We start from the raw sequence: 24,728 nt of genomic DNA on the forward strand, positions 1-24,728 counted from the left end.
GTCTCACTACTTTGTTTAGGGCCTCACTAAACTGCTGAGGCTGGTCTCAAACTGGAGATTCTCCTGCCTCAGCTTCCTGAGCTGCTGGAATTACAGGCATGCACCACCAAGACCGGCTGAAATCACTTTTTTACAAGGTTCTATGCCACCTTTTCTTCAAATTTTGTATCCCTTGAGGGCAAGGTTGTTTTGTTTTTTAGTGCAGGAATGGAACCCCAGGCCTCAAGCATACTAGGCAAAGTTCTTACCATTGAGTTACACCCTCCAGCCCTGTAGGTCAATGGGAAAACAGTGTGTAGAATGTTTTTCAGAAGCTTTGCTGTAAAGTAAAAATAATCTGAGATGTAGGATTGAGGTTTTTGTATTGACTTTTGCTTATTTTTGTTTAAAGATAAGCAAACATTGAGTAGGCTAACAAGAAAAATATGCCTAAATAAATGGAATGATTGAGGAGAAAAGAGAGGAGAAAGGTCCCTGAGGTGTGGAGGGTAGAAGAATAGATATGGATGGTGATAATATAGGAAGCAGGAAGAGGAAAATGAGGACATTCTTGCCTAATGGCCTATAAGTTTTCTTTTACTAAGCCCAAGAGTAGTCTTTTTTTTTTTTATACTGGTTATTGAACCTAGGGGCACTTTACCACTGAGCTACATCCCCAGGGTCTTGCTATATTGCTGATGGTCTCTTGCTAAATTGCTGAATCTAGCCTTGAACTTGTGATCCTCCTGCCTCAGCCTCATGAGCTACTGGGATTACTTGTGTGCACTATCATGCCCCACCCAAAACTAGATCTTCTGAGAACAGATAGAGGAGCAGGTGGGAAGGGTGAAGAGCTTAAAACTATAGACATGGCAGGGGGATTGTTTCTATCTAGTCACAGAATTTAGGATTTTTTGTTTTGTGTTGTTTTTTGTGCCAGGGATTGAACCCAGGGGCACTTAACCACTGAGCCATATCCCTACCCTTTTTTTAAAATTTATTTTGTATTTTATTTAGAGACAGGGTCTTGCTGAGTTGCTTAAGGCCTCACTAAGTTGCTAAGGCTGGCTTTGAATTTGACTTTGATTTTGCAATCCTCCTGCTTCAGCCTCCTGAGCCACTGGGATTATGGGCATGGGCCACCATGCCCTGCCAGAATTTAGGATTTAGCTCCTGAGTATGAATGCTGGGTTGGAACTCGAATCTGGATTCATACCTCTCCTCTGTGTTTCAGCAGAACCTGAGATATATCTCCTCAGAGGGCTTTTCCCTTTTCAGTATAATCCTCTGGTTGCTTGCCTCTCTGCCTGCCAGTCTGTAAGCACGTTTAAGGTAAGATCTATGCTTCTATGTTAACCAGTACCAATTTCAATGCCTGGCTCAGAGTTGGCACCCAGAACATCTGTTTAATTAATGTGTAGAGTCAAGGAAATTAAAGTGCTCATTATGAGCCCAGTATGTCATATGTCAGTTTGTTAATGTTTACTGAGGATGCATCATATGCCAGAGACCATGCTACCTCACAATTGACTATACTAGCAAATCTTGGGATAACAGGAAGATATATGTCAAAGTCATTGGTGAGATCCTCATTAAAGCACCCCTGGGTTCAATACCTGGTACCAAAAACTAAATAAATAGATAGATAGCCCAGCAAGTGCCTAGTGTAGTAAATGAAAAAAGACCTTCCCCAAGGTATACCATCACACAATTTCAAAAAAGGTTTTAAAATCATTTGGAGTGAAAGGCCATAAAGGTACAGGAATCAGATGACATCAGACTTTTCATCATCAAAAGCAGCTAGCAGACTCAATCTAAGGCAAGTTTATTTCTCACATAGAGTTATACATTAGCCAGTCCAGCTTGAAGTAAAAAAAAGATATTTTTAGACCTTCTGGGATACACACACACACACACACACACACACACACACACATACACACACATACAAACACACACACAACCCTGAAGCTACTAGAAACAGTACTTCAACAAAACAAGGGAGTTAAACCAAGGAGGAAGGTGTGGATGTAACAGAGAAGAATTGCAAAAGGAAAGTTTAGGCATTTGTGTACTAGGCTTATTGAGCAGCCTGGTACACTAAAGGAGAAAGACAGGTCTGAGGTCAGAGGTCTCTAGGGAAAAGATGGAACTGGTCAGTAACAGATTGAACATTTGGAATAATTACTGCTAATGTTTTAAACATTTAGAAAAAAAAAGCTCTAGGTTCTTAGAACTAAATGATTAAAAACCAACCACAACAATGATTAACTCCAAGTAAAACCAAGTTGTAAGAAGAGAATGCAATATAGTTTACTAATTGAGTGAAGAGTTTATTTACTTGGTCAATAATGTAAACACCATTGATTTAACTGTAAATTGTTAGAAACTATATTGTGAGGATGGGGGAGTGAAGATGGGGGTTAGAGTGATACAAAAAAAATGAATTCCTCAACTGCCAGAAGATAAGTAAATATGTATTATCTAAATCAAGTACAGCATATTCATTTACTAAAGCTGCCATAACAATGTACTACAGACTGGTTGACTTCTACAGCAGAAACTTTTTTTCTCCTAGTTCTGGAGGCTGAAAGGCTGACCTCAGGCATTGCCAGGCTGATTGCATCTGAAGCTTCATTGGCTGGTAGATGGCCCTCTTTTTTGTTGTGGAGGGATATTGAGGATTAAACTCAGGGGCACTTGACCAGTGAGCCATATCCCCAGCTCTATTTTGTATTTTGTTTAGATACAGAGTCTCACTGAGTTGCTAAATGCCTTGCTTTTGCTGAGGCTGGCTTTGAACACGAGATCCTCCTGCCTCAGCCTCCTAAACCACTGGGATTACAGGTATGCACCATTGTGCCCAGCTAGATGGCCATCTTTTACCTTGTCTTCACATAGTCTTCCCTCAGTGTGTATCTGTATTCTAATCTCTTCTTAAGGACACTAGTATTTTTTACCTTCATCACCTCTTTAAAAACCTTGTCTCCAGCCAGGTATGGTGGCGCACACCTATAATCCCAGCTACCTGGGAGGTTGGTGCAGGAGGATTGAAAATTCAAGTCCACCTCAGCAATTTAGTCTGTCTCAATTTTTTTTTGTACCAGGAATTGTATGTAGGGGCACTTAACCCCTGAGCCACATCCACAGCCTTTTTAATTTTTTTATTTTTTTAATTTTAAGACAAGATCTCACTAAATTGCTGAGGCTGACTTTGAACTTGTGATCTTCCTGCCTCAGCCTCCCAAGCCTGCTGGGATTAAGGGTGTGTGCCACCATATCTGACTCAAAATTTTTGAAAAATGGAAAGGTCTGGGAACATAGCTCAGTAATAGAACATCCCTGGGTTCAATCCTCAGTACACACACACACACACACACACACACAAAATATATATATATATATATATATAAAATACACACACATATATATAGTGCATGTGTATTATTGTACATATTATATGTGTATTATACATATATATTTATATACATATATACACACACATATAATATATACATCATACACACGCGCGCGCACACACACATGATGGAGGAAGACTGAGATCCAGACAATCCTTGAAGGGCCATAATGTGTAGCATCCTGCCTAGAGTGTCCTGCCCTGTGTCCTGGAATTTCTGGATGCATCTCTGTTAGCACGTGGAGCTTTGATTGCAGGGAGAGTCATCCTGAGAAAGCTAATGCTGGTGTTTAACCCTCCTGCCTGGGGTCTAGAAGAGCCACTCATACCCATTTTCTTGAAGCCATTGTGGCTGTTGAAGGTGGTGACAGCCTCTGAAAGTTATTCTCAGGCTTGAGACTGTATTGGCATTCACAATGATGATGGCATCATCTGAGAGGTTTTGGTCATTTTTGTGTTTAGACTAATCCACAGTTGTCTATCTGGTGGTCTTCCTCGCCTAGGCTACATAGACAACCCTCCCAACATGAACACACATCCAGTGTCCTCTGGGGGTAGTGGAGGTTGGTATGTATGTATGTCTGTCTCAGCATGCCTCAGGTTATTGCTTGCTAATAAAATTCTGATAGCTGGGCTCCATCAATATCTCAAATACATGTGAGGAAACGTTAATTTAGAATCAATTTTAGGATGTTTCAGACTGTAAAGTCCTTTTAACTAGATCTCTGGCGAAGATGTAGAAGCACTTTATGGGACTGTAAATTTCATGTTGAACAGTCTTTGTGAAATACACATCTCCCCTACACACAAGCTGTTCTCTCCATATCAATCATGGCCTCTGCACGTAATGTTTCACAAATATTCTGTAAATCACAGAAAACCCCATGATAATGTGAAATATGACTTTCACTTGTCTGTTAGACAAAAGAATCGCACATGCCTCTCTCCCATCAGCACTAACATTTGTTATGGATAATAACACTTTCAATCACAACTATTTTTGGAAAACGGGTTTATTTTAAACCCTCCCTCCCCCACTGAAAACACTCTCCCAAGGACACAGACTCCTACAAACCACAGCTCATTAATCCAACTATGGGATAGGAACTTTTTCTTCCCACTAACTTTTTTAAAAGTTGTTTTGAAGAGTTAATATAAAAGTCCTAGGTACAAGGTTAAAGAGCACTTTACCTTAGCCACTTGGCATAAGAGGGGGAGCTGCATCTCTAAATACCCCACATCTCTGACCCTGTGTGAAGTCAGCCAGGAGAGAGGCCCAAGTTTTTAGCAAGTGCTTTCATTTATGTGGCATCCTGTGCTCTTTCGGTTATGGGCATCAGCAGCAGGGAAGTCTTTAGCTTTGGTACTGGGGATTGAACCCAGGGTCACTTTGCCATTGAGCTACATTCACAGCCATTTTTAGTTTTTATTTTGAGACAGGTCTGGATAAGTTGTTTAAATTGCTAAGGTTCAAGCTTGCAATTATCCTGCCTCAGCCTCCTGAGTTGATGGGATTATGTGCCTGACAGGGAGCCTTTAGCTCTTAAAGAACTGATGCTTACTACCTTGATATTCTTAATCCTGTTCAAGGGGCAGATGACCAGTTCTAGAGTGGATTTTGCATGTAACAATACCCATGTTGTTACTCTCAGACTCAGCAGGCAAAGGAAAAGCAAAACCCACAAGGTTATAGATTTGCATGGTTCTCAACATTCTGATAACCTGTCTGTTTTCCTTCCCTTTGTAGCCAACCTCAGAACTGATTGATCATGACTTCTATAAAAGAACAGGCAGCAATTAGCAGGCTCTTAAGCTTTTTACAAGAGTGGGACAATGCTGGCAAAGTTGCAAGGAATCACATCCTCAACAATTTCATTCAAACCAACCAAGGCAAGACTTCCCCTGAATTGGAGCAGGAGTTTTCCCAAGGAGCCAGCTTGTTCCTTGTACGCTTGATCACCTGCCTTAGAATCACGTATCCTTTACTGAACTGGGGAAACAATAGGAAATTTCAAAAGAGGAAAGAGAGAGAGAGGATTATTAAGGGAGCTTTTCTCTTGATTTTCTCTAATATTTTAGAACAGGACATTTGGTGATAAAAATATCCCCAAAGTCAAGAACTCCATTAACTTCCTATCTTCCCAACCTGTAAGTGTGTCTCCATTCTCACCTCTATCCCTTTTTTCTCCCATCAGAGTTGAAGCAGATATTCCTTCTGTCTAGGGCTAATTTGCATTTGTTCAACATTCCCTTCCCAGCTCCTTAGGGACTTTAATTTTTTCTTTCCTGTAGTTTACCCCTTTGCCTCATTATCAGCTTTTTTCATCAGTATTTTATATGCTGGAATCTCTTTTGCCTTAAAAATAAAATTCAACCCCTGCCTCAAACATAAGTTGCACCCAGATCCTGCCCCTCCTGGTGAAGCTTGTTGAAAAGGCTGTTCACTCTCCCTGTCTCCACATCCTCTCCTGGTTACTCCTGTGCCTACTACAGTCTGACTCTATTCCCCCGACCTCACTGACTCAGGTCTTGTCAAGGTTACCAATGGTTTTCTAATTACAGAGCCCAGTAATTATACATCCTCATTCCTTATACATGACCTCTGCGTGGCATTTTTCAACCAATCTTTCCCACTTCTCAAAAACACTCTTCTCTTGGTTTCTTTCTTCCCTTCTTTCTTCTTTAAGGGAACACCTTCTCTTAAATGTTGTTGTTCCTTGAGACTCTGTCTACATCCCTCTTCTCTGCTCACACTGTCAAATTCTCCCTGAGTGGTCTCCTCCATTTTCATGATAATTTCCCTCTGGAATCTGGGCTCCATATTTATATGTCCAGCTACCACCTCCACTCATGCCTCAGGATGACTCTCATATTTCTCGCTTGGGAAACTAGATTTATAGGAAGAGAATATCAAAGAGGAGCAAGTTTGGGTGTAGTTTAGTTTGGTTTGGGTCATGCTGAGTTTGAGGTTATTGTGTTCAGGAGCCCTGGAGGCATATCAGGACTGAAAGCAGATTTGGACATCACTGAGGTGACTGTTTGCATTATGGGAGGATCTGAGAATATTTTTCTTCTGTCTGCCTGTGGATTCATCTCAGACCATTTTGTTTGTTTTGTTTGGTTTGGTTTGGAAGGACCAGGGATTGAACCCAGCAAGACTGTACTACTGAAATATAACCCAAGTCCTTTTTATTTTTTATTTTGAGATAGGGTCTCACTAAATTGCCCAGGCTGGCCCTCAAACTCGTAATCCTCCTGCCTCAGTCTCTCAAGTAACTGGGTTTACAGGTGTATACCACTACACCCAACCCAAACCCCTTCCTTTTTTAAATTTGTTTTTTAGTTGTAGGTGGACACAATACCTTTATTTTATTTATTTATATGAGGTGTTGAGGATTGAACCCAGGGCTTCATAAATGCTAGGTGAGCGCTCTACCGCTGAGTCACAACCCCAGCCCTCAGACCCTTTTACTATATATTTTTTTCCTTGCCTGAACCCTTTCCCCTTCTGAACACCCCCTCCTTATTTGACTAAGTCCTCCTCCCTTATTCAGACCCCAATTTAAACGTCACTTTTTAGAAAGCCCTTTGCTGAGCCCCAGACTACCTGAGAACTGGAGGTTCCCCTTACAAGTATTCACAGCACTCCCTCTGGTCTGATGGTCATAGCATTTGATTGTTATTACTTGCTAAATATCTCTTTTGCCCCCACTGGACTGTAAGCTCTATGAGAAAGGAGTCACATCTATCTTCTTCATCTACTCATCTCTGCATATCTGTTATCTAGGACAGCTGGCACATGTCTGCTGAATAAAGGAATGAATGAATCAGAGAGCCTGCAGCTAGGCAGAACTGAAGGCTTAATTCAATGCAGCTGTCTTTTTCTTACATTTAAGTCACTGATAAAATTATTAGTCAGCCTAACATGGTAGCACACACCTGTAATCCCAGCTACAGGTATGCCAAGGCAGGAGGATCACAAGTTCAAGGCCACCTGGCCAACTTAACAAGATCTTGTCTCAAAATAAAAGTAGGGCTAGGGATGTAACTCAGTGGTAGAATGCTTGCTTATCATTGCATAAGGCCCTGAATTTGACACTCAGCTTCACCAAAATAAACTTTTTTAAAAAAGTAAAAAGGACTGGGGATATAACTCAGTGAGAAAATACACCTAGCTTGGTTTGTTTACTTTTTAATTATTAATCAGATTCAGGCCTAGAACACAGACCAAAAGGAATACCTCTGAATATGTCTCTAAGTTGACTCTCATGTCCTCATTTTGGTGTGCATAAAAGAGGTTTAAAACAAAAATTAAGGCTGGGAACATAGATCAGTGATAGAGTGCTAATCTAATATCATGACTGGGTTCCACAGTCAGCCCAGCAAAAAATTAAAAATAATAACAAATACAAATTTACTAGGCTACCTCCCTACTCCAGGGTTCTGACTTAACATATTAAGTATAGGACCCTGACCTTTATTTCTTTCTTTTTTTAATTTTTATTTTTTTAGTTGTAGTTGAACACAATATCTTAATTTTATTTATTTATATGTGGTGCTGAAGATCAAATCCAGGGCCTTGCACATGCTAGGCAAGCACTCTACCGCTGAGCTACAACCCTAGTCCTCTGACCTTTATTTCTAACAAGTGCCCTGAGTGACTCTGATGCTATGGTTTATATATCATGCCTTGAGAAAGGTCAGTACCTATAATCTGGCTTCTCAACCCACAAGTCATAACACCTCACCATGGTTATCAGCAACCTCTGTGCAGCCAAATCCAGACTTCTAATTTTCCTTCCTTGTCTTAACATTTTCTTTTTTTTTTTTTAGTATTTTTTAGTTTTAGGTGGGCACAATATCTTTATTTTATTTTTATGTGGTACTGAGAATTGAACCTGTGCCTCACGCATGCTAGGCAAGCAAGTTACCACTTGAGCCACATCCCCAGCCCATTACTTAACATTTTCCATTTGACCACAGGGTGAGGTGAGTGAGGCAGGATCTCAGGTGCAGGGTCAGATCTTGTTTTTATGTAAAACGTTGATATTTGATTCATTATGAATTTTATATTAATTTGACTATTTTAAATGTTGCATTGAAATATGATTTTATTACTGAGGTTTTTGTTTATTTTTGGTTCCTTGGTGGGGGGTTACTGGGGATTGAACCCAGGGATGATTTAACACCGAACTATATTCCCATCCCTTGTTATTTTTTTTATTTTGAGACAGAATCTTGCTAAGATGCCAAAGTTGGCCTCAATTTTACAGTTCTCCAGCCTCAACTGCCCGAGTTTCTAGGATTATAGGTGTGTGCCACTGCACCCAACTTTTATGCCCCCTTAAATTTGAGATCCAAAGTAAGCGCTGGGCCTCCCTCACCTCACCTAGTCTAGCCTGATCTGCCACTGCCCCCTTTTAAACTCTCTTCTCCTTGTCCTTCTTCTATTGCTGTTTCTTCGTCTCAGCTGCAGAATTTCCTCCCACTTCTTAAATGTTAGTATTTCCAAAGATTCTGGGTTCAGCCTACTTCCTTTCTTACTCAGTCATTGCACCTGGGCTAGGCATTGTCATTCTTCACATCTCAGGTGCCAGTCACAGTGCCTAACATTTAGTGGACATTCAGCTAATGCTTGTGGAATGACTGGAGGAACCATCATTTAAATGTACAGATGTAAATTCAGTTTCTATACCTAGAATTATTTATAATTTCCTAACTTTTTTGGGAGGGGGTACTGGGGATTGAACCTGGAGGTGTTTAACTACTTTATTATTTATTTATTATTTTTAGACAGGGTCTCACTAAGTTGCTTAAGGCCTCCTAAGTTGCTGAAGCTGGCTTTGAACTTGTAATCCTCCTGCCTCAACCTCCCAGGCTTCTGGGATTACATACATAAGTCACTATGCCCAACTCATAATTTCCTAACATTTGTGATCCTGTAATATAACAGAAAGAATAGACCAGCTGAAATGATTAAAGCATTTTGAAAATTAGAGATCCCATGTCTCCTCCCCAACCCTGCAGTTATAGTACATTTTGGAGAAAAACAAATGAATATAGAATCATTATCTTTTTGTAAAACTGACTACCACATAAGCCTAAACCTTTTTTGATAATCTCAAACTTCCAGAATAGATCAGCTACAACTACGGATTTATATATTATAATAACAAAATTAAGCTGGGCATAATGGCATATGCCTATAATCTTAACAACTCAGGAGGCTGAGGCAAGAGAATCCAAAATTCAAGCCCAGTTCAGCAACTTAGTTAGACTCTCAGCAACTTAAGGAGATAAATAAATAAATAAAAAGGACTAGTGGTGTATCTCAGTGGTAAAGAACCATTGAGTTCAATCCATGGTACTGCCAAAAATTATAATAATGGCAAAATTATTAGTTACCATTTATTGAGTCTTTTTTCATTTTCTAGACACTGAATACAAATATTATCTCATTTGAACATAACATCATCCTAGTAGGTGACAGTTATTATAGATAAGAAAAAAAATGACCTTGAAAAGATTGAGTAATTTACTAGTAAATGGCAGAGACTAGGCTTAGAACGGGTCTGTCTGGCCCAAAGGATCTCCCACTTGGTGGATGGTACAGACCCAGAGCTCTACCTGCAACACCATACAGGGAGATCACCCACACCAGCAGCCCTACCCCACTCCCTGTGTCTACAGGCACAAAGGCAGGGCAGGAAGAGCTCAGGCTCTCAATCAGCCTTCTGAGGTTCAAATCCCATTTCCATCAGTTCCCTTTGATTACTTCATGTTACTTATGGACTAAATGGAAATACTGATAGTGCCCACTGGAGGGCTGTAGTGAGGATTGTATGAGACAATGCAAGCAATGCAGTCAGCACAGTACCTGGTACTAGTTATCAGCTACTGCTGATAATGTACTAGTTATCAGCTACTGCTGATAATGTGGCAACCTTCTAGAATTAAATCATGGAAATAATAGACCAGAAATATGTATAGCAAGTAACTATGAAAATAAGACTAGCCTGGGACAAAGAGAAAAGATGGTGACAAAAGTTGGTCAGCTTTGTTGGTTACTGAAAAAAAGGAGGAGAATCCACTGAGTTAGTAACAGGGTAGAGAATGGGGGAACAGGGAGGGGATAATGTAGGAATAAAGAGACTGCCATGTGGCCGATATCCTGGCCCCCAGCTATGGCGGCAACAGGCAGGAGAGCCTGGCTCCAGAGCAAACACTGTTTTTGCAGTAAAGAGCCTTTCCTAATGAGCCAATCTGTCTCTACTTCTATTGGCATCCTGGGAACCAGGGTGCAGCAGAGATAATTTGCCTCATGCCCCCACCCTCCCCCCAACAAAGCACCATTACCTCCAACCCATTACATTAGCCTTTATCAGTCTTGGAAGCTCTCAGTCATCCTCCATGAGCTGCAATAATTTCAGCTAATTTCTTAAGTGTTCTAAGAGCCTGTGATGTGTTATGAGCCTAGTAATTGTTGACTGGTTCCCTTTCTGTTGTGGCTTGATTTCATACCTTGTATCCGAGCTGATTCGTGCTCTGGGTGCTTTATTACAATGAGGCTTTTTGCAAAGACTCACATTAAAAAATAACATTAAATACTGAGGTAGTTTTAAATCAGAGTTTAATTTTTCTTCCATTTCCTGTTATTCTTATTAGAAAGCTATGCAATTCTTCATAAGGATAGTGACCTCCAGTGTAAAACTTTGAGCAAGTATACAATTGAGAATTAATGATGAAGCTGATTGTTTTTAGAGAAGTCTAGGAATGGGGCCCAAATAGTGAACTATACTGAGATACAACAGTGCAAGGATCATGGCTTAAAGAGATTTGGGAAACTGACCCTCAGCTTTTTCTCTATGCACCTTTGATTTATACAAGCATCCTTGCTCCCTAGAGAGCCTGTCAGAGCCAAGGTGGCTAAACTACCCTGGAGGAACTTCCTGGAGAACAAGGAACAACACAGCACCCATCCTCTGTGTGTTGCCCCTTCCCTTTCAGCTAGTGGTTCCTCTCAGGCTAAAGGGTGCACTCCAACTGCTTGGTTTTCCTGGACCTCTCTACCCAGGATGAGGCACAGGATCTAGGAAAAACCATCCTGAAATGCACTCTTTGACTTGTTGTCCAGCTATATGACTGGCTCATGTTTAGAAAAGCTTCTGAAGTCCATTGGCATCTTCTTATCAGCTGTGGGCAGGTGAGTACCCTTGGCATTCACACCACCTGGGATTCTAGGTATCTGTAGGTGCCCCATAACCTTCAGGGTGGGCCCAGAGGTCATGTCCCCCTGCAGTCTGCTCCAATTGCTCCTTCATCCCATGTTCCCCATTAGCACTTTATTAGTCAGTAACTTTTTTTTTTAATTGGTGCTGGGGATTGAACCCTGGGCCCTGTGCATGCGAGGCAAGCACTCTACCAACTGAGCTATATCCCCAGCCTGTCAGTACCCTTTTGATTGAGAATTATGGGGAACTAATTCATAAAGAGGATTTATTGGCTTGTTTAACTGAAGAGCCCAGAGGTAAAAGTACATATTTCAGGCCTGATTGGACCTAGGGGTTCAAACACTGTCATCAGTATTTGGTTCCTCCCTCCCTCCCTCTCTCCCCTCAGTGTCTCCATTTGTTCTCTGTATTCAGAGGCCTCTGTGTGCTGGGGTTCCCAGGAGCTCCAGATAGGCAACCTTTCTTTTTTCTTTCTTTTTTTTTTTTTTTTTGGTACTAGGGTCAAATTCATGGGCACTTAACCCCCAAGCCACATCCTCAGCCCTTTTTTACATTTTATTAGAGACAGAGTCTCACTGAGTTGCTTAGTGCCACGCCAAGTTGCTGAGGCTAGCTTTGAACTCACAATCCTCCTGCCTCAGCCTCCCAAGCTGCTGGGATTACAGACATGCTCAGCTCAGACATGCGCATGTCCCAACTCAGACTTGCATCCTTATAGCTCAGCTACACCAACAAGAAACCAATCTTTCCCATGGAGTCCCAAGAACATTTTGACTTTTGACCCTCATTGGATTGGCTTAGTTCACATGCCTGGCCTCAAACTAATTTCTGCATTCAGGAGGATGACGTACCTGTCACCTGTTTACCTCACCAAAATCACATGACTCATGAATGGAATAGGCACAATTCCCAAAGGGACAATTAAGCTGTCTTTACAAGAAGAAGGGGAAACAGAGGCTGGAAAGTACCAAATAGGAAATGTCCACTTTGTTTAATCCCAGCATTTCCTGCTAGGAGGAAGAATTTCCAAACTATTATACCACTTTACCTGTGGACATTTCCTAGATAGGAGGCAAAATATGTGAGGAAAGGACCTTAGAATCCCTTGGATCAGTGTCAAGAAACTTGTCAAGTGTTTTATATCAACTCTTCTATTCCCTGAACAGTAATCGATACCTGATAGAATTTCTGGAGGTCGGAGGTGTCCTAACACTCTTGGAAATACTTGGACTGGAGAAAATTAAAGAAGAGGACAAGAAGGAATCCATCAAGCTACTTCAGCTTATTGCAAACTCTGGCAGGAAGTACAAGGAGCTCATTTGTGAAAGCTATGGTGGGTACTGTGTGTGATGCAATGCTGATTCCCAGCGCTCCCTGGGACCCTGGGTGAAATGGTGGCAGTACTCACAACTGCTATGGGACAGATTCATCATAGAACTGACGCACAAGCAAACATCTCATACAGTGGTTCAATTAGTTTCTATCCATATCACCATCAGAAGGCCAGACTAAAGATTTTTTTCTGGCTGGGCTTGGTGGTGCATGCCTACCATCCCAGGGACTCGGGAGGCTGAGACAGGAGAATCATGAGTTCAATGCCAGCCTCAGCAACTTACCAAGGCCCTAAGAAATTCAGTGAGATCCTGTCTATAAATAAAAATACAAAACACAGGCTGGGGATAGAGCTCCATGGGTGAGTGCCTCCTGGATTCAATCCCTGATACTTAAAAAAATATATATTTGTTATTTACTCAAAAATTTAATGGTAATTTTAAATATACCCCCTTTCACCAATGGCACACACCTGTAATCCTAGTATCTCAGGAGGCTGAGGCAGAAGGATAGATAGTTCAAGACCAGTTTCAACAATTTAGTAAGACCCTGACTCAAAAAAAAAAAAAAAAAGAAAAGAAAAAGAAGAAGAAGAAGGGTTGAGGGTGTAGCTCAGTGGCAAAGTGTCCCTTGGATTCAATCCCCAGTACTAAATAAAGAAAAAAAAATCAAAACAAATTCTACATCTTTCACACATTCATTCACCAAAGACTTATTAGCCACTGCCTAAAATCCTGTTGAAATTGAATTATGAATGACTTTAGAAATAAAATTAAATTATCAAAAGATTAAAAGATTATTATGTGCCAGAGACATACAAGGGTGCTGGGGATATAAAGATGAACAAAATACAGTCTCCATCCTTAAAGAGCAGTCTGGTGAGAAAGGTAACCATTCAGTAATTCCAATGATCTATCAAGTACCATGTTTGAGAAATGTAAAGAGGATGCCATCACCCACACATCCCTGTTTCAAAGCACTTCCCACCCTGTGCTCTCATCAGGGTTCTTTTCTCGGTCTCCTCCATGGCCTTTCTGTGCCTCAGTGTCTTCACCTATAAACTGGGATTACTCTCTTGGGGCTGAGGTTGTGGCTCAGAGGTAGAGCGCTCGCCTAGCACGTTGAGGCACTGTGTTCAATCCTCAGCATCACATAAAAATAAAAGATATTGTGTCCACCTATAACTAAAAAATAAATATTAAAAAATGGGATTACTCTCACTGTAGTTTCTGGAGTTAAATGAAGTAGTCAAAATATGTTGCAAACTGTTGAGCAGTCTACAAGTGTTATCATCTAGCTGTAAAAATATGTGCTTATTTACTGATTTATTTGGTTTATTTGGGTTTTTTGCTGTTTTTATTTGTCTCATTGGGTTTTTGTTTGGTTTAGTTTTTGGTACTAGGGAATGAACCCTTGCCACAGAGCCACATCCCCAGCCCTTTTTATTATTTTTTATTTTGTGACAGGGTCTCACTAAGTTGCTTAGGGCCTTTCTAAGGTGCTGAGACCAGCCTTGAACTTGTGATCCTCCTTCTTTAGTCTCCCAAGTTTCTGGGAATATAGCCATATTAAAAGTTAAAACATGAATTTTAGCTGAGTGTGGTGGTGCTACACACCTATAGTCCCTGCATTTGGGAGGCTGAGGCAGGAGGATCACTTGAGCCCAAGATTGGAGACCAGCCCGGGTAACATATTAAGACCTCATCTCAAAAACAAAATAAAACAGATTTTTTTTTTTGTACCAGGGATTGAACCCAGTGGTGCTTAACCACTGAGCCACATCCCCAGCTGTTTTGTGTATTTTTATTTAGAGACAGGATCTCACTGAATTGCTTAGAGCTTTGATAAGTTGCTGAGGCTGACTTTGAACTTATGATCCTCCTGTCTCAGCTTCCCTGGGATTATAGGTGTGCACCACTGTGCCTTGCCATAAAACACAGATTTTAATACACCTATGCTGAAACAAATCCTCTGCCCCCACACAGCTAGAGGTAAACAAAAGAGTGATTCAACATGAAAAACCAGTCTCCATTTTGATTTGATTGAACAGGCTTGGTTGAAAAAGTCTTAATTCTGCTCATATTATATAATCTTGAACAGAGATTGTTGTCATAGACCCTTACAATTTAGCATTTTCTCTTCTTTGCCCAGGTGTACGATCCATAGCAGAATTTTTGGCAATATCTAAGTCAGAAGAGACCCAGGAGGAAGTGCAAGTTCTGTTGGATTCTTTGGTCCATGGTAATCCCAAGTACCAGAATCAAGTGTATAAAGGTCTAATAGCTTTGCTGCCCTGTGCGTCCCCTAAAGCTCAGCAGCTGTCCCTGCAGACACTCAAGACTGCCCAGGTGAGCCAAAGCTGCACGCTCCTGTGGTTCTGATTCAAATGCAGTGGTCTTATAATTACCTTCCGCAGTTGCACTTCCCATGGGCATGAGAAACAGAGCTCAGCCTCCCACAGCATGTCTGCTGTTCAATCAGCATCACTTCCAAAAGGCCAAGCCAGGGCAGAGAGTTCATGTCTCCCAGCAGAGTGATTTGTCCTGTTTACTTAAGGATCAGAAAGATGCTGGCAGACTTAAAAATGGTTGAGACAAGCAACAAGGATGATGAAAGGACTGGAGAAAAGATTAAAGGCGTCGATTTGATAGGGAGAGAATCATGGTGCATTTGTAGAAAGCATGTAAGTGAAGAGGCCAGATCTCCACTGTTTGGAAAAGCTCCTTTCTTATGACTTCTGCCCCTCCCTCAGTGCCCTAGAATGCAAGTGAAGTCCTATGTAGGGCATGGTGACCGTGGGAAGACACTGTGCCTAGTAGGGAGGGGGACATGGTTTTGATTTGAGTCATCAAAAGCTGTCAAAACTGCTTCAGATGATGGGTTGGAGGCAGAGAAACAAAAGGAGCAATGGCAGAGAAAACAGGGCCTGAATGGTGGCAGTGGCAGTGGGAATAGAGATGACCAGGTTGGATAGACATTTCTGAGGTAGAGGGTGTGGGACTAAGGGCAGTGAAAAGAAAAGGAGTCAAAGATGACTCCCAGCTAGGTGCAGTGGTGCATGCCTGTAATCCCAGTGACTCGGGAGACTGAGGCAGGAGGATTGTGTGTTCGTGGCCAGCCTCAGCAACTTAGTGACGCCCTAAGCAACTTATCGAGACCCAGTCTCAAACCAAAAAGGGCTGGGGATGTAGCTCAGAGGTAAAGAGCCTCTGAGCTCAATCACCAGTTTAATAAAAAATGACTCCTGGCTTTGAGCTAAGACAGCAGAGTGAGTTCTACAGCCCCAAGAGAGCTGGAGTGAAAAGGAGAGATCAGTTTGACTTGGAAGAATTAGGTTTTGACCCAATAAATTTGATGGGCTTGGTAGTTTCCAAGTGCCCCATTTGAGGAGCAGGCCAAGCTGGCTGCAGAAGACAGAATTGGGTCACTTTTTCAAAGAATACTGAACCACAGCCTCTCTCCCACAGAATTTGACAGCTCTCAGGTGACCCTTGGTGTAATGCTTCTTCCTCTTAAATGCCCCAAGTGATTCTGATTCCTAGCTCAATTGAAGAATCACTGCCCAGAACAGCTGGGAGAAATACCCACCGGACAGTGAAAAATAACGGTCTGAAGCTCCAGAGCAAGACCCAAGATGAAGATGTCAGTTTAAATTTCATGAGCAGAGAAGTGATAACTGAAACAGATGTAAATAAGATCCCCAGGCAGAATGTACCAAGTCAAAAGAGAACAGAAGGGACACCAATCCCCAAGACTTAAGATGAGCTGAGGGGGGAGAGGCAGCAACATGTCTCTGGTTGTCATTAGTATTCCCAGCTCCCAATAAGTGCCTCCTACACACCAGGTACTTTTAGGAGCTGATTTACCATGTCTCTTTCAGTCTTCACAGTAACTGATAGAGGCAACATGGGACAAGTTTTAAAAGGTAGAAAAGAAGCAATTTATTAATTCTGCTCATATTATGTAATGGGTGAGGTTCCTGTAAAAGAGAAGATCGTGGTTGAGTCCCACTCTCCCTTGTGTCCTCCCTTCCCCAGTCAAGAGCACAGACCTTGTTCCTACACCTCTATCAGGTGGCCAGCTATCTTCGACTTCATGCATCCTGAGCTTGAGGGTTCAAAGGTAACCCGGGCAGATCCTCAGTATGTTCCTGGCTGCCCATCTCTGCCTCTCTTCTCTATGCTCCTAGGAGGGCCTAGGCCCAGTGATTCACCACTGCTGTCTCCCTTGCCGCCCCTTTCACCCAGGTACCTGCCTATAAGGAAGTCTGAGTTTTGTTTCTTCTGGGTGTATAAGACCTAACATATACGCACTTTCCTGTTGTCTGTCTTGTCAGTCCATCATTGGAACCACACACCCCAGCATCGTGGACTGTGTGCTGAAGGTGCTAGGCACGATGCACCTGGAAGTCCAGTATGAAGGTAAGGAGGACTCCTCTGGGTGGCCCAAGGTGGGCATGAGAGCTAGGTAAAATACCTCTGGAACAATATCTCTTAGTCACAAAGAGCCTTGTTGCTGAGCATCCTGGATAGCCTTGACAGATGGAAGACCCTGGTTGAGTACCAATCAGCAAGTTACCTAGAAAATGATAGTCGTACTCCATGCTTCAAATCAGCCATATGGTGCCTTAATGTGCCTGGGTCCAGAGTTGGCCTTTGTTCCCAGTCTCATGTGGCATTTCCCCTCTGAACAGAAGTTTCCCTGGACTGGAGGTATAGAGCCTCCATCCCCAGCAACACAAAAAGAAAAAAAGAAATCACCTGGGGAATGTCCTTCTTCTAAGAAACTACATTGACTAATGATGGTATTAATAAGTTTTCATGTATTGAATGCCTCTATGTTCCAGCCACTTTCCATACATCATTTCATTGAATTCTTAAAATAACCATAAGAATACAAAGCCTGATATGAAACAGTTTTTCAAATGTTTGAATCAATCAATAATTGTATGTTTTCCAAAATAACACATACAAGCACAGAGAGGTAAAGTATGCGTCCCAAGATTACACAGATCTGGATTCAGACTAGATCCATCTGACCCTAAAGCTTATGCTTTTGACACAGAATTCATGCAAGGCATTCAAAGAATCTCATTTCCTTTCCTTTTCCTGTCATGGTTCAGAGAAGGGATTCTGTTTTTAACAAGAAGGGTCAAGGAAGAGTTCACTGAGAAGGTGGTGTTTAGACTAAGCCTTGAAGATCGGAAAGGATTTTGGAAGGTAGAAAGGAGCAGAGCAGGGCATTCTGGGAAGGGGAATGGTAGAAATAAAGGCATAAAAACAGGGAAGTGCAAGATGTGGTTAGGGAATGACATCCCACTTGGAGTATTTTTTTAGAGGCAGTGTTGAAATTGAATGTCAGTCATTTTCCTTTCAGTCGTGTTATCCATTTTGTGTGTGTTTGACCACTGCAGCTATGTATGGGTGTAGGCCTTGTATGCTGAGAAGTAATGCTGTGTCAAAATTCACTGATAACCAACTGGAGCAGAGCACCCTAGAAGCTGCCAGTGAGCGGGTAGAGTGGTAGAGGGACCTAAGTAAAGGTCAGAGCCAGCAGGAGGCAGAGTTGCTGGCACTAGAGCCCAAGGGTGACCTGGCAGTGGAATCACGTTAGGAAGCTTAATCCAACAAACCCAAGAAGACAAGACTGGGTGGCACTGAGAGCTTACCACACCACCTCCACCTGGCAACACAGCCATCCCATTATTTCCCAGGGGAAGCATTTTCTTCTCTAAGTCCTTCCTGGACCCTGCCTTTTACCCCCACTCCTCCCTTCAAACCACTCTGCCACCCTAGCCTCACCAGTAGTTCCTCCCTCTATTGGAGCAGTTATCTCCAAAACCGTAACTGCCCTTTACATAGATATGCACAATTTCAGTGGGACTGCCATGGTTTTTATCTTTGCATCCAAGCATGTGTTTGGCCTCCATCCCATACTTGTTGAGCAGGTGAGGGAATGCTGCACGTCCACACTGCATTAGTGCTCCCTGCTGAGTACCCTTCTGACCAGACCTCTGAGCAACTTCCGGGTAAAAATGAGGACCAATGCATCTCTTTTTCAGCTAAGGTCTAGAACACAGTGGGTACTCAAGTAGAGGTTTGTTAAATAAATTTATGAAGAAATGGTCTAACTTCAGTTATGCTGATGAACTCCTCCAGATTTGGAACTGGCTCTGACCTCTTCAACTATTGGCTCAGTTTAGAGCCCCTCTGCATTTATTCAGTAAGTACTAACACTGTATATATAACCCAAATATAGAAGCAGTAGAAGCATGAAGCTTCGTCACTTCCTTTTGGATTGAATGTCACCTCATGTGATAACAGTGAAACTGTGCACCTCAAAATAATTTCATGTTCCCAGACTCATAACAGGTGCTCAAGAAATGTCAGTTGAGGGGCTGGGGTTGTAGTTCAGTGGTAGAGCACTTGCCTAGCACATGTGAGGCACTGGAGTTGATCCTCAGCACCACATAAAAATAAATAAATAAATAAAAGTATAAAAGATGAGATTAAAAACCTTAAAAAAAGGTAAAGGGGCTGGGGATGTGGCTCAAGTGTTAGCGTGCTCGCCTGGCACATGCAGGGCGCTGGGTTCGATCCTCAACACCGCATAAAAATAAAAATAAAGATATTGTGTCCACCTAAAACTAAAAAATAAATATAAAAAAATAAAATAAAGAAATGTTGGTTGAGCTGGGTGCAGTGGCACATGCCTGTAATCCCAGGGCCTCAGAGGCTGAAGTGGGAGGATCACCAGTTTCAGCAACTTAGCAAGATTCTAAGCAACTTAGACCCTGTCTCCAAAAAAAAAAAAAAAAAGTTCTGGGGATGTGGCTCAGTGGTTAAAGAGCCCTGGGCGCCAGAAAAGAAAAAAATGTCTGCTGATTGAATGAGTTAATCTTTTTTTTTTTTAATCAAATACTTCAAAATAGTTTAACCCAAATATAGAGAATGTGTGTGTAGTCACTGTCCACCAGGGGGAACTATTTCACCCCATCAGTGAGAGCTGAAGTTAGGGAGAGACCAGGTCGTTTCCTTCAAAGGCAGGGAAGGAGGGTCTGACAGGCCTTAGATGTGGTTCTAACAGAGGGTGAGAGAAGCCGAGGTGAATTTCTCAGGACACCAAATTTCAAAACCTTGGGGAAGTCCCCAGGATGATGGTAACAGAGTAGAGGAGAAACCTGTGACCAAGAAGAGTCTGGATGGCAGTGATGAGAAGGCAGTGGATGGTATAGGTGAGTGGACTGGCCTTAAAAGGGTAAGGTAGGGTTTGTTTTGGTTTTTGACTAAATAACATATTAAATATCCGTGGTGTGCCAAAGACTGCCAGGCACTGGGGTTTTGTTTGTGTTTCTTTTGAGAAGGAAAAAAATAACTGGTTTAGAAGGATGACAGAAGGAGGGTGTCCATTCTACCTCCTATGCTGGAAGGGCATGGGGGAGGCCTGCTGCCTCTGAGAATGCAACAGAAAGTAGAATTAATCCCCAGGGAAGGGTGGAGGTGAAAACAGGTGGTGGGAAGGCTGAGGGGCCTGGTCTGTTAACCCTTCAGTGCATGTCAGCCATGGAGGGGCCAGCCGATGGCCTCGCCCCCTGTGCATCAAGAACTCCATCTTCCCACCCCCAGGTCTACCAACCTCCCTGACCCGCTCCTGTGTCTTCCCTGTTGCTCTTGCAGCTACCTCTTTTGCTTAGACTCTTGAAGCCCATTTCCTCCAGGACTTTCCCTCCTGTCATTAGCTCCCCCTTTTCCTCTGGCAGAGCACTCCGCTGGTGTGCAAATGTGATCTGCATCCCCCATCTTAAAAAAGAACCCCTGGGGCTGATCCAAAGTCCTCCTTGGGAACCTGTGGACTAAGGAATATTTAAAACATAGGTCCCAAGACAGGCACAATTATAGTGTTTGAAGATGTACACCCTTCCTTGACCCCAGCCTCCCCTCCCGCTCTTCATTTTTCCATTTTCTTTCTCCTTGATCTAATAGACACTTTTGGCCACTTGTTGGCTTCTGTGGTGCTCTCTCTCCCTGTTTTCCTCCTGCCCACTAGTTTCTCCTACTTCTCCACCAGACTGTTGGGTCAACCTACTTATCATCTCTCTATCTACACTCCCCACCCACCACCCTCAGGGCCTCACACTTGTTAAGAAAGTGCTCTACCACTGAGCTATATCCCCAGCATTTTATTTTTATTTGTATTCATCTATCTATCTATCTGTTTATTTATTTTTGGTAGCAGGGATTGAACCCAGTATGCTTAACCACTGAGACACATTTTCAGCCCTTTTTATTTTTTATTTTGAGACAGGGTCTCACTGAGTTGCTTAGGGCCTTGCTAAACTGACTTTGGACTCGCCATCTTCCTGACTCAGCCTCCTGAGCCACTGGGATTATAGATGTGTGCCACTGTGCCTGGCCCAGCACTTTTTATTTTAAGACAGGCTCTTGATAAATTGCCCAGGCTGACCTTGAACTTGTGATGCTCCTACTTCAGACTTCCAAGTAGCTGGGATTATAGGCATGCACCATCATGCCTGGCTCTTTATCTACATTTTTTTTATCTTGCTCCCTGAGTGATTTTGTCTAATGTAAGGGCTTTGAATAGTATATAAATGCCAATAAATACCACAAAAATAACAATATAGATCTGTATCTCTGGCCTGAAGTCTCCATATATCTCTAATAGAGATCTCAAATTAATGGCTATTAATTTTCTTCCCTCAACCTGTTCTTCTTCCTATTATTCTCTATCTCATTAAACAGTACCCATCAACCCAATTGCTCAGGTAAAAACTTTAAGACTACTACCAAATCACCTTCTTTCTCTTACCTCCCACCCCAGGCCATCCTTACCAAGTCTTATAGGCAGTATTTCCACTTTGTTTCTCTTTCCCCACTGTGATTGCCTTCATCTAAGCCACCATCCTCTCTCTTAATCAATCTTCCTGGTTCCACTCACTTCTGACCCCTATAATCTGATCTCCTTCTGCAACCAGAATGACTATTTTAAAGATACAAATTAGGGACTGGGGATAACAATCAGTGGGATAGTGCATGCTTCACATGTGTAGGGCCCTGGCAAGGAAGATTCTTCTCTAAGACCTTAGACTGATGGACAAATATAAGCTCAGATGTCACCTTTGAGACAGGCTTTCCCTGACATCTCTCTCTAAAGTTTCCCTTTTCCTCTTACCCCCCACCTCGGTGTCTCCAGCATGTAACATTATTTACCCAGTTTTTTCAGCCCAGTGCTAGTAGTTAAGGGAAGACTGTATGTCTAAAGTGACTCTGCATTTCTTTTTTGTGATGTTGGGGATTTGAACGCAGCCCTTCATTTCTGAAGAGTTCTTAGTGCTAAGGAAGAAGACATGGAGAAGAAGGAAAAGTTTCTTGGAAGAAGGAAGGAGATGGTAATTCCTCTATAGCAGAGGATGGGTCTTCTGGTGACCTATTGCTTATAGCAAACCACTCCAAATTTAGTGCAATAAAACTACCACTATTTTATTACACTTACATATTCTGTAATTCAGGGATTTGTACAGGGTACAGCAGAGATGGAATGTCTCCCCTCCTCAGTGTGTGGAGCCTCATCTCAGAAGATAGCAGGGGCCATAGCTGGGACTAGAGTGAGGCTAGCAAGATCAGGATCATTGATTTTCCCTTTTGTCTCAGGATTCAATATGGCTGCACATCACACTCGTACTGATCCTACCTTCACTTCACATTAGGAGATGTTGTTCATCAATTTTTTATTTTTATGAGGACCTTATTATTATATAATTTATTTTGATTTCTGACTTTTTGCACCCCCTGCCCCAAATTCTGCAACTAAGGTAAATCCTGGCCTTGGGTAGTATAAGGAGACTGGAATCATTTGGGGGCTTGGAGGTAGCACCTGCATGTGGCCTCTTTCAGTAGCCTTGGCTTCTCATAGCTTGGTGGCTAAATTTGAAAAGGGAGCAACCAAGATGTTCTAGTGTGAAGCTGGGAGGCCTTTTTTTAATATTTATTTTTTAGGTGTAGATGAACACAATGCCTTTATTTTATATATTCATTTTTATGTGGTGCTGAGGATCAAACCCAGGGCCTCGCACGTGCTAGGCGAGCGCTCTACCACTGAGCCACAACCCAGCTCCTAGGGGGCCTTTTTTGACCTAGCTTCTCAGTCCCATAGCATCACTTCCGGCTCAGATTCTAGGGAAACAGGTAGACTCAACACTTCAATGGGAAGAAGGTTAAATAATTTTGTGGCCAAGTTTTAAAACCACTGTGGTAGGATACGTCAGACCTGAGAGAGACATGTGGTGATGGCTGTATGTCTGTCCCTGCGGTAGGCTTCTCTCGCTTCCTTTTCCTTCCCCTTCTCAATATCTTAATGCAATTTCCTGAAACATTTTTGTTTGCTAGAGCAAGGTTCTTAAAAATGAGATCTCCATCACACCTGTGTAGGAGAAAGGGCAGGGAAAGAAGCACTGGGTCACATCCAGGAGAGGCACCCTGCTCTCCGGTCTCCCTGCAGAGGATTCTGATTGTCATTCTTGTCATATTCTTCACTTTGAAGTGGAAATAACTAGGGAAAGTGTGCTGGCTCCCACATCACCTGATGTCTAAGCATAGTATTAAAATTTTAGAAATTCTTTTAATAATGATCCCATTGAACATAAAGTGAGCCAAAATCAAAAATAAGGGTAGACTTCTCCAAAGCAGTCCTGTCTAGAATTTATCTCCATTTTGTAATGGTTTTAAAGTGAAAAATGCTCTCAAGGAGAATTTCTGTTTCAGGAATTAGTGGTGGGTGGGGACTTAATCAGAACTAGCAGCCCAAACAGCAGAAGTCACCATTCATTGGCCTCCCTGTCTAGAGAAGAGAAATTTCATGCATTGAAAGTATTTTGGAAAAAGAAATTAGTGAATTATTTTGGGAATTTAAAGTAAGCGCGTGTGTGTGTGTGTGTGTGTGTGTGTGTGTGTGTGTGTGTAAATCTATTGATATCTTTTACAAATCAATTATTACCTAAGGAACATAAAAATTACTATGTATGACTTAATTAGAAGCAGAATAATTTACTGTAAATTAGTTTGCCAAATGCATACTTACCAAAAATCAGTTGGCCAAATGATCAATTTGCTGAGTGGCCAATTTACCAAATTACTGAAGATAAAGTCTTCTTTAAATATTTATAAAGTTTATTGCAGCCTGTATTGGTTGTCTAATGGGTCCTAAAAGATCTGGGAGAGGGCTGGGGATGTGGCTCAAGCGATAGCGCGCTCGCCTGCCATGCGTGCGGCCCGGGTTCGATCCTCAGCACCACATACCAACAAGAATGTTGTGTCTGCCGAGAACTAGAAAATAAATATTGAAAAATCTCTCTCTCTCTCCTCTCTCTCTCTCTCTCTCCTCTCTCTTTAAAAAAAAAAAAAAATGGGGCTGGGGATGTGGCTCAAGCGGTAGCGCGCTCGCCTGGCATGCGTGCGACCCGGGTTCGATCCTCAGCACCACATACCAACAAAGATGTTGTCCGCCGATAACTAAAAAATAAATATTAAAAATTCTCTCTCTCCTCTCTCACTCTCTCTTAAAAAAAAAAAAAAAAAAAAAAAAAGATCTGGGAGAAGCCAGATTTTCAGGATTCTTAGGGGCTTCAGACTCCTCTGGCCCTAGCACCCGCTCTTTGCACTTTGTTGGCCTCTCGTCTCCCTTATTTTAAAACAAAAATTAAAAAAGGCTGGGGATGTAGCTCAGTGGTTAAGCACCCCTGGGTTCAATCCCTG

General features: G+C 42.2%; 1 protein-coding gene across 1 annotated transcript in view; it reads left to right on the top strand.

Annotated features, from left to right (window-relative positions):
* The first annotated feature begins 5,166 nt into the window (after window positions 1-5,166).
* Window positions 5,167-24,728, top strand: part of Armh1 (armadillo like helical domain containing 1) — a 31,428-nt gene continuing 11,866 nt past the window's right edge. Inside the window, exons 1-5 of the mRNA XM_026397726.2 lie at window positions 5,167-5,372; window positions 11,532-11,600; window positions 12,795-12,961; window positions 15,112-15,308; window positions 17,297-17,381. Of these exons, the coding sequence (XP_026253511.1) occupies window positions 5,167-5,372; window positions 11,532-11,600; window positions 12,795-12,961; window positions 15,112-15,308; window positions 17,297-17,381 (724 nt within the window). The remainder of the gene's footprint in view (window positions 5,373-11,531; window positions 11,601-12,794; window positions 12,962-15,111; window positions 15,309-17,296; window positions 17,382-24,728) is intronic.

The sequence above is a fragment of the Urocitellus parryii genome, chromosome 11 (genome assembly GCF_045843805.1).
Source record: "Urocitellus parryii isolate mUroPar1 chromosome 11, mUroPar1.hap1, whole genome shotgun sequence".
Taxonomy (NCBI): domain Eukaryota; kingdom Metazoa; phylum Chordata; class Mammalia; order Rodentia; family Sciuridae; genus Urocitellus; species Urocitellus parryii.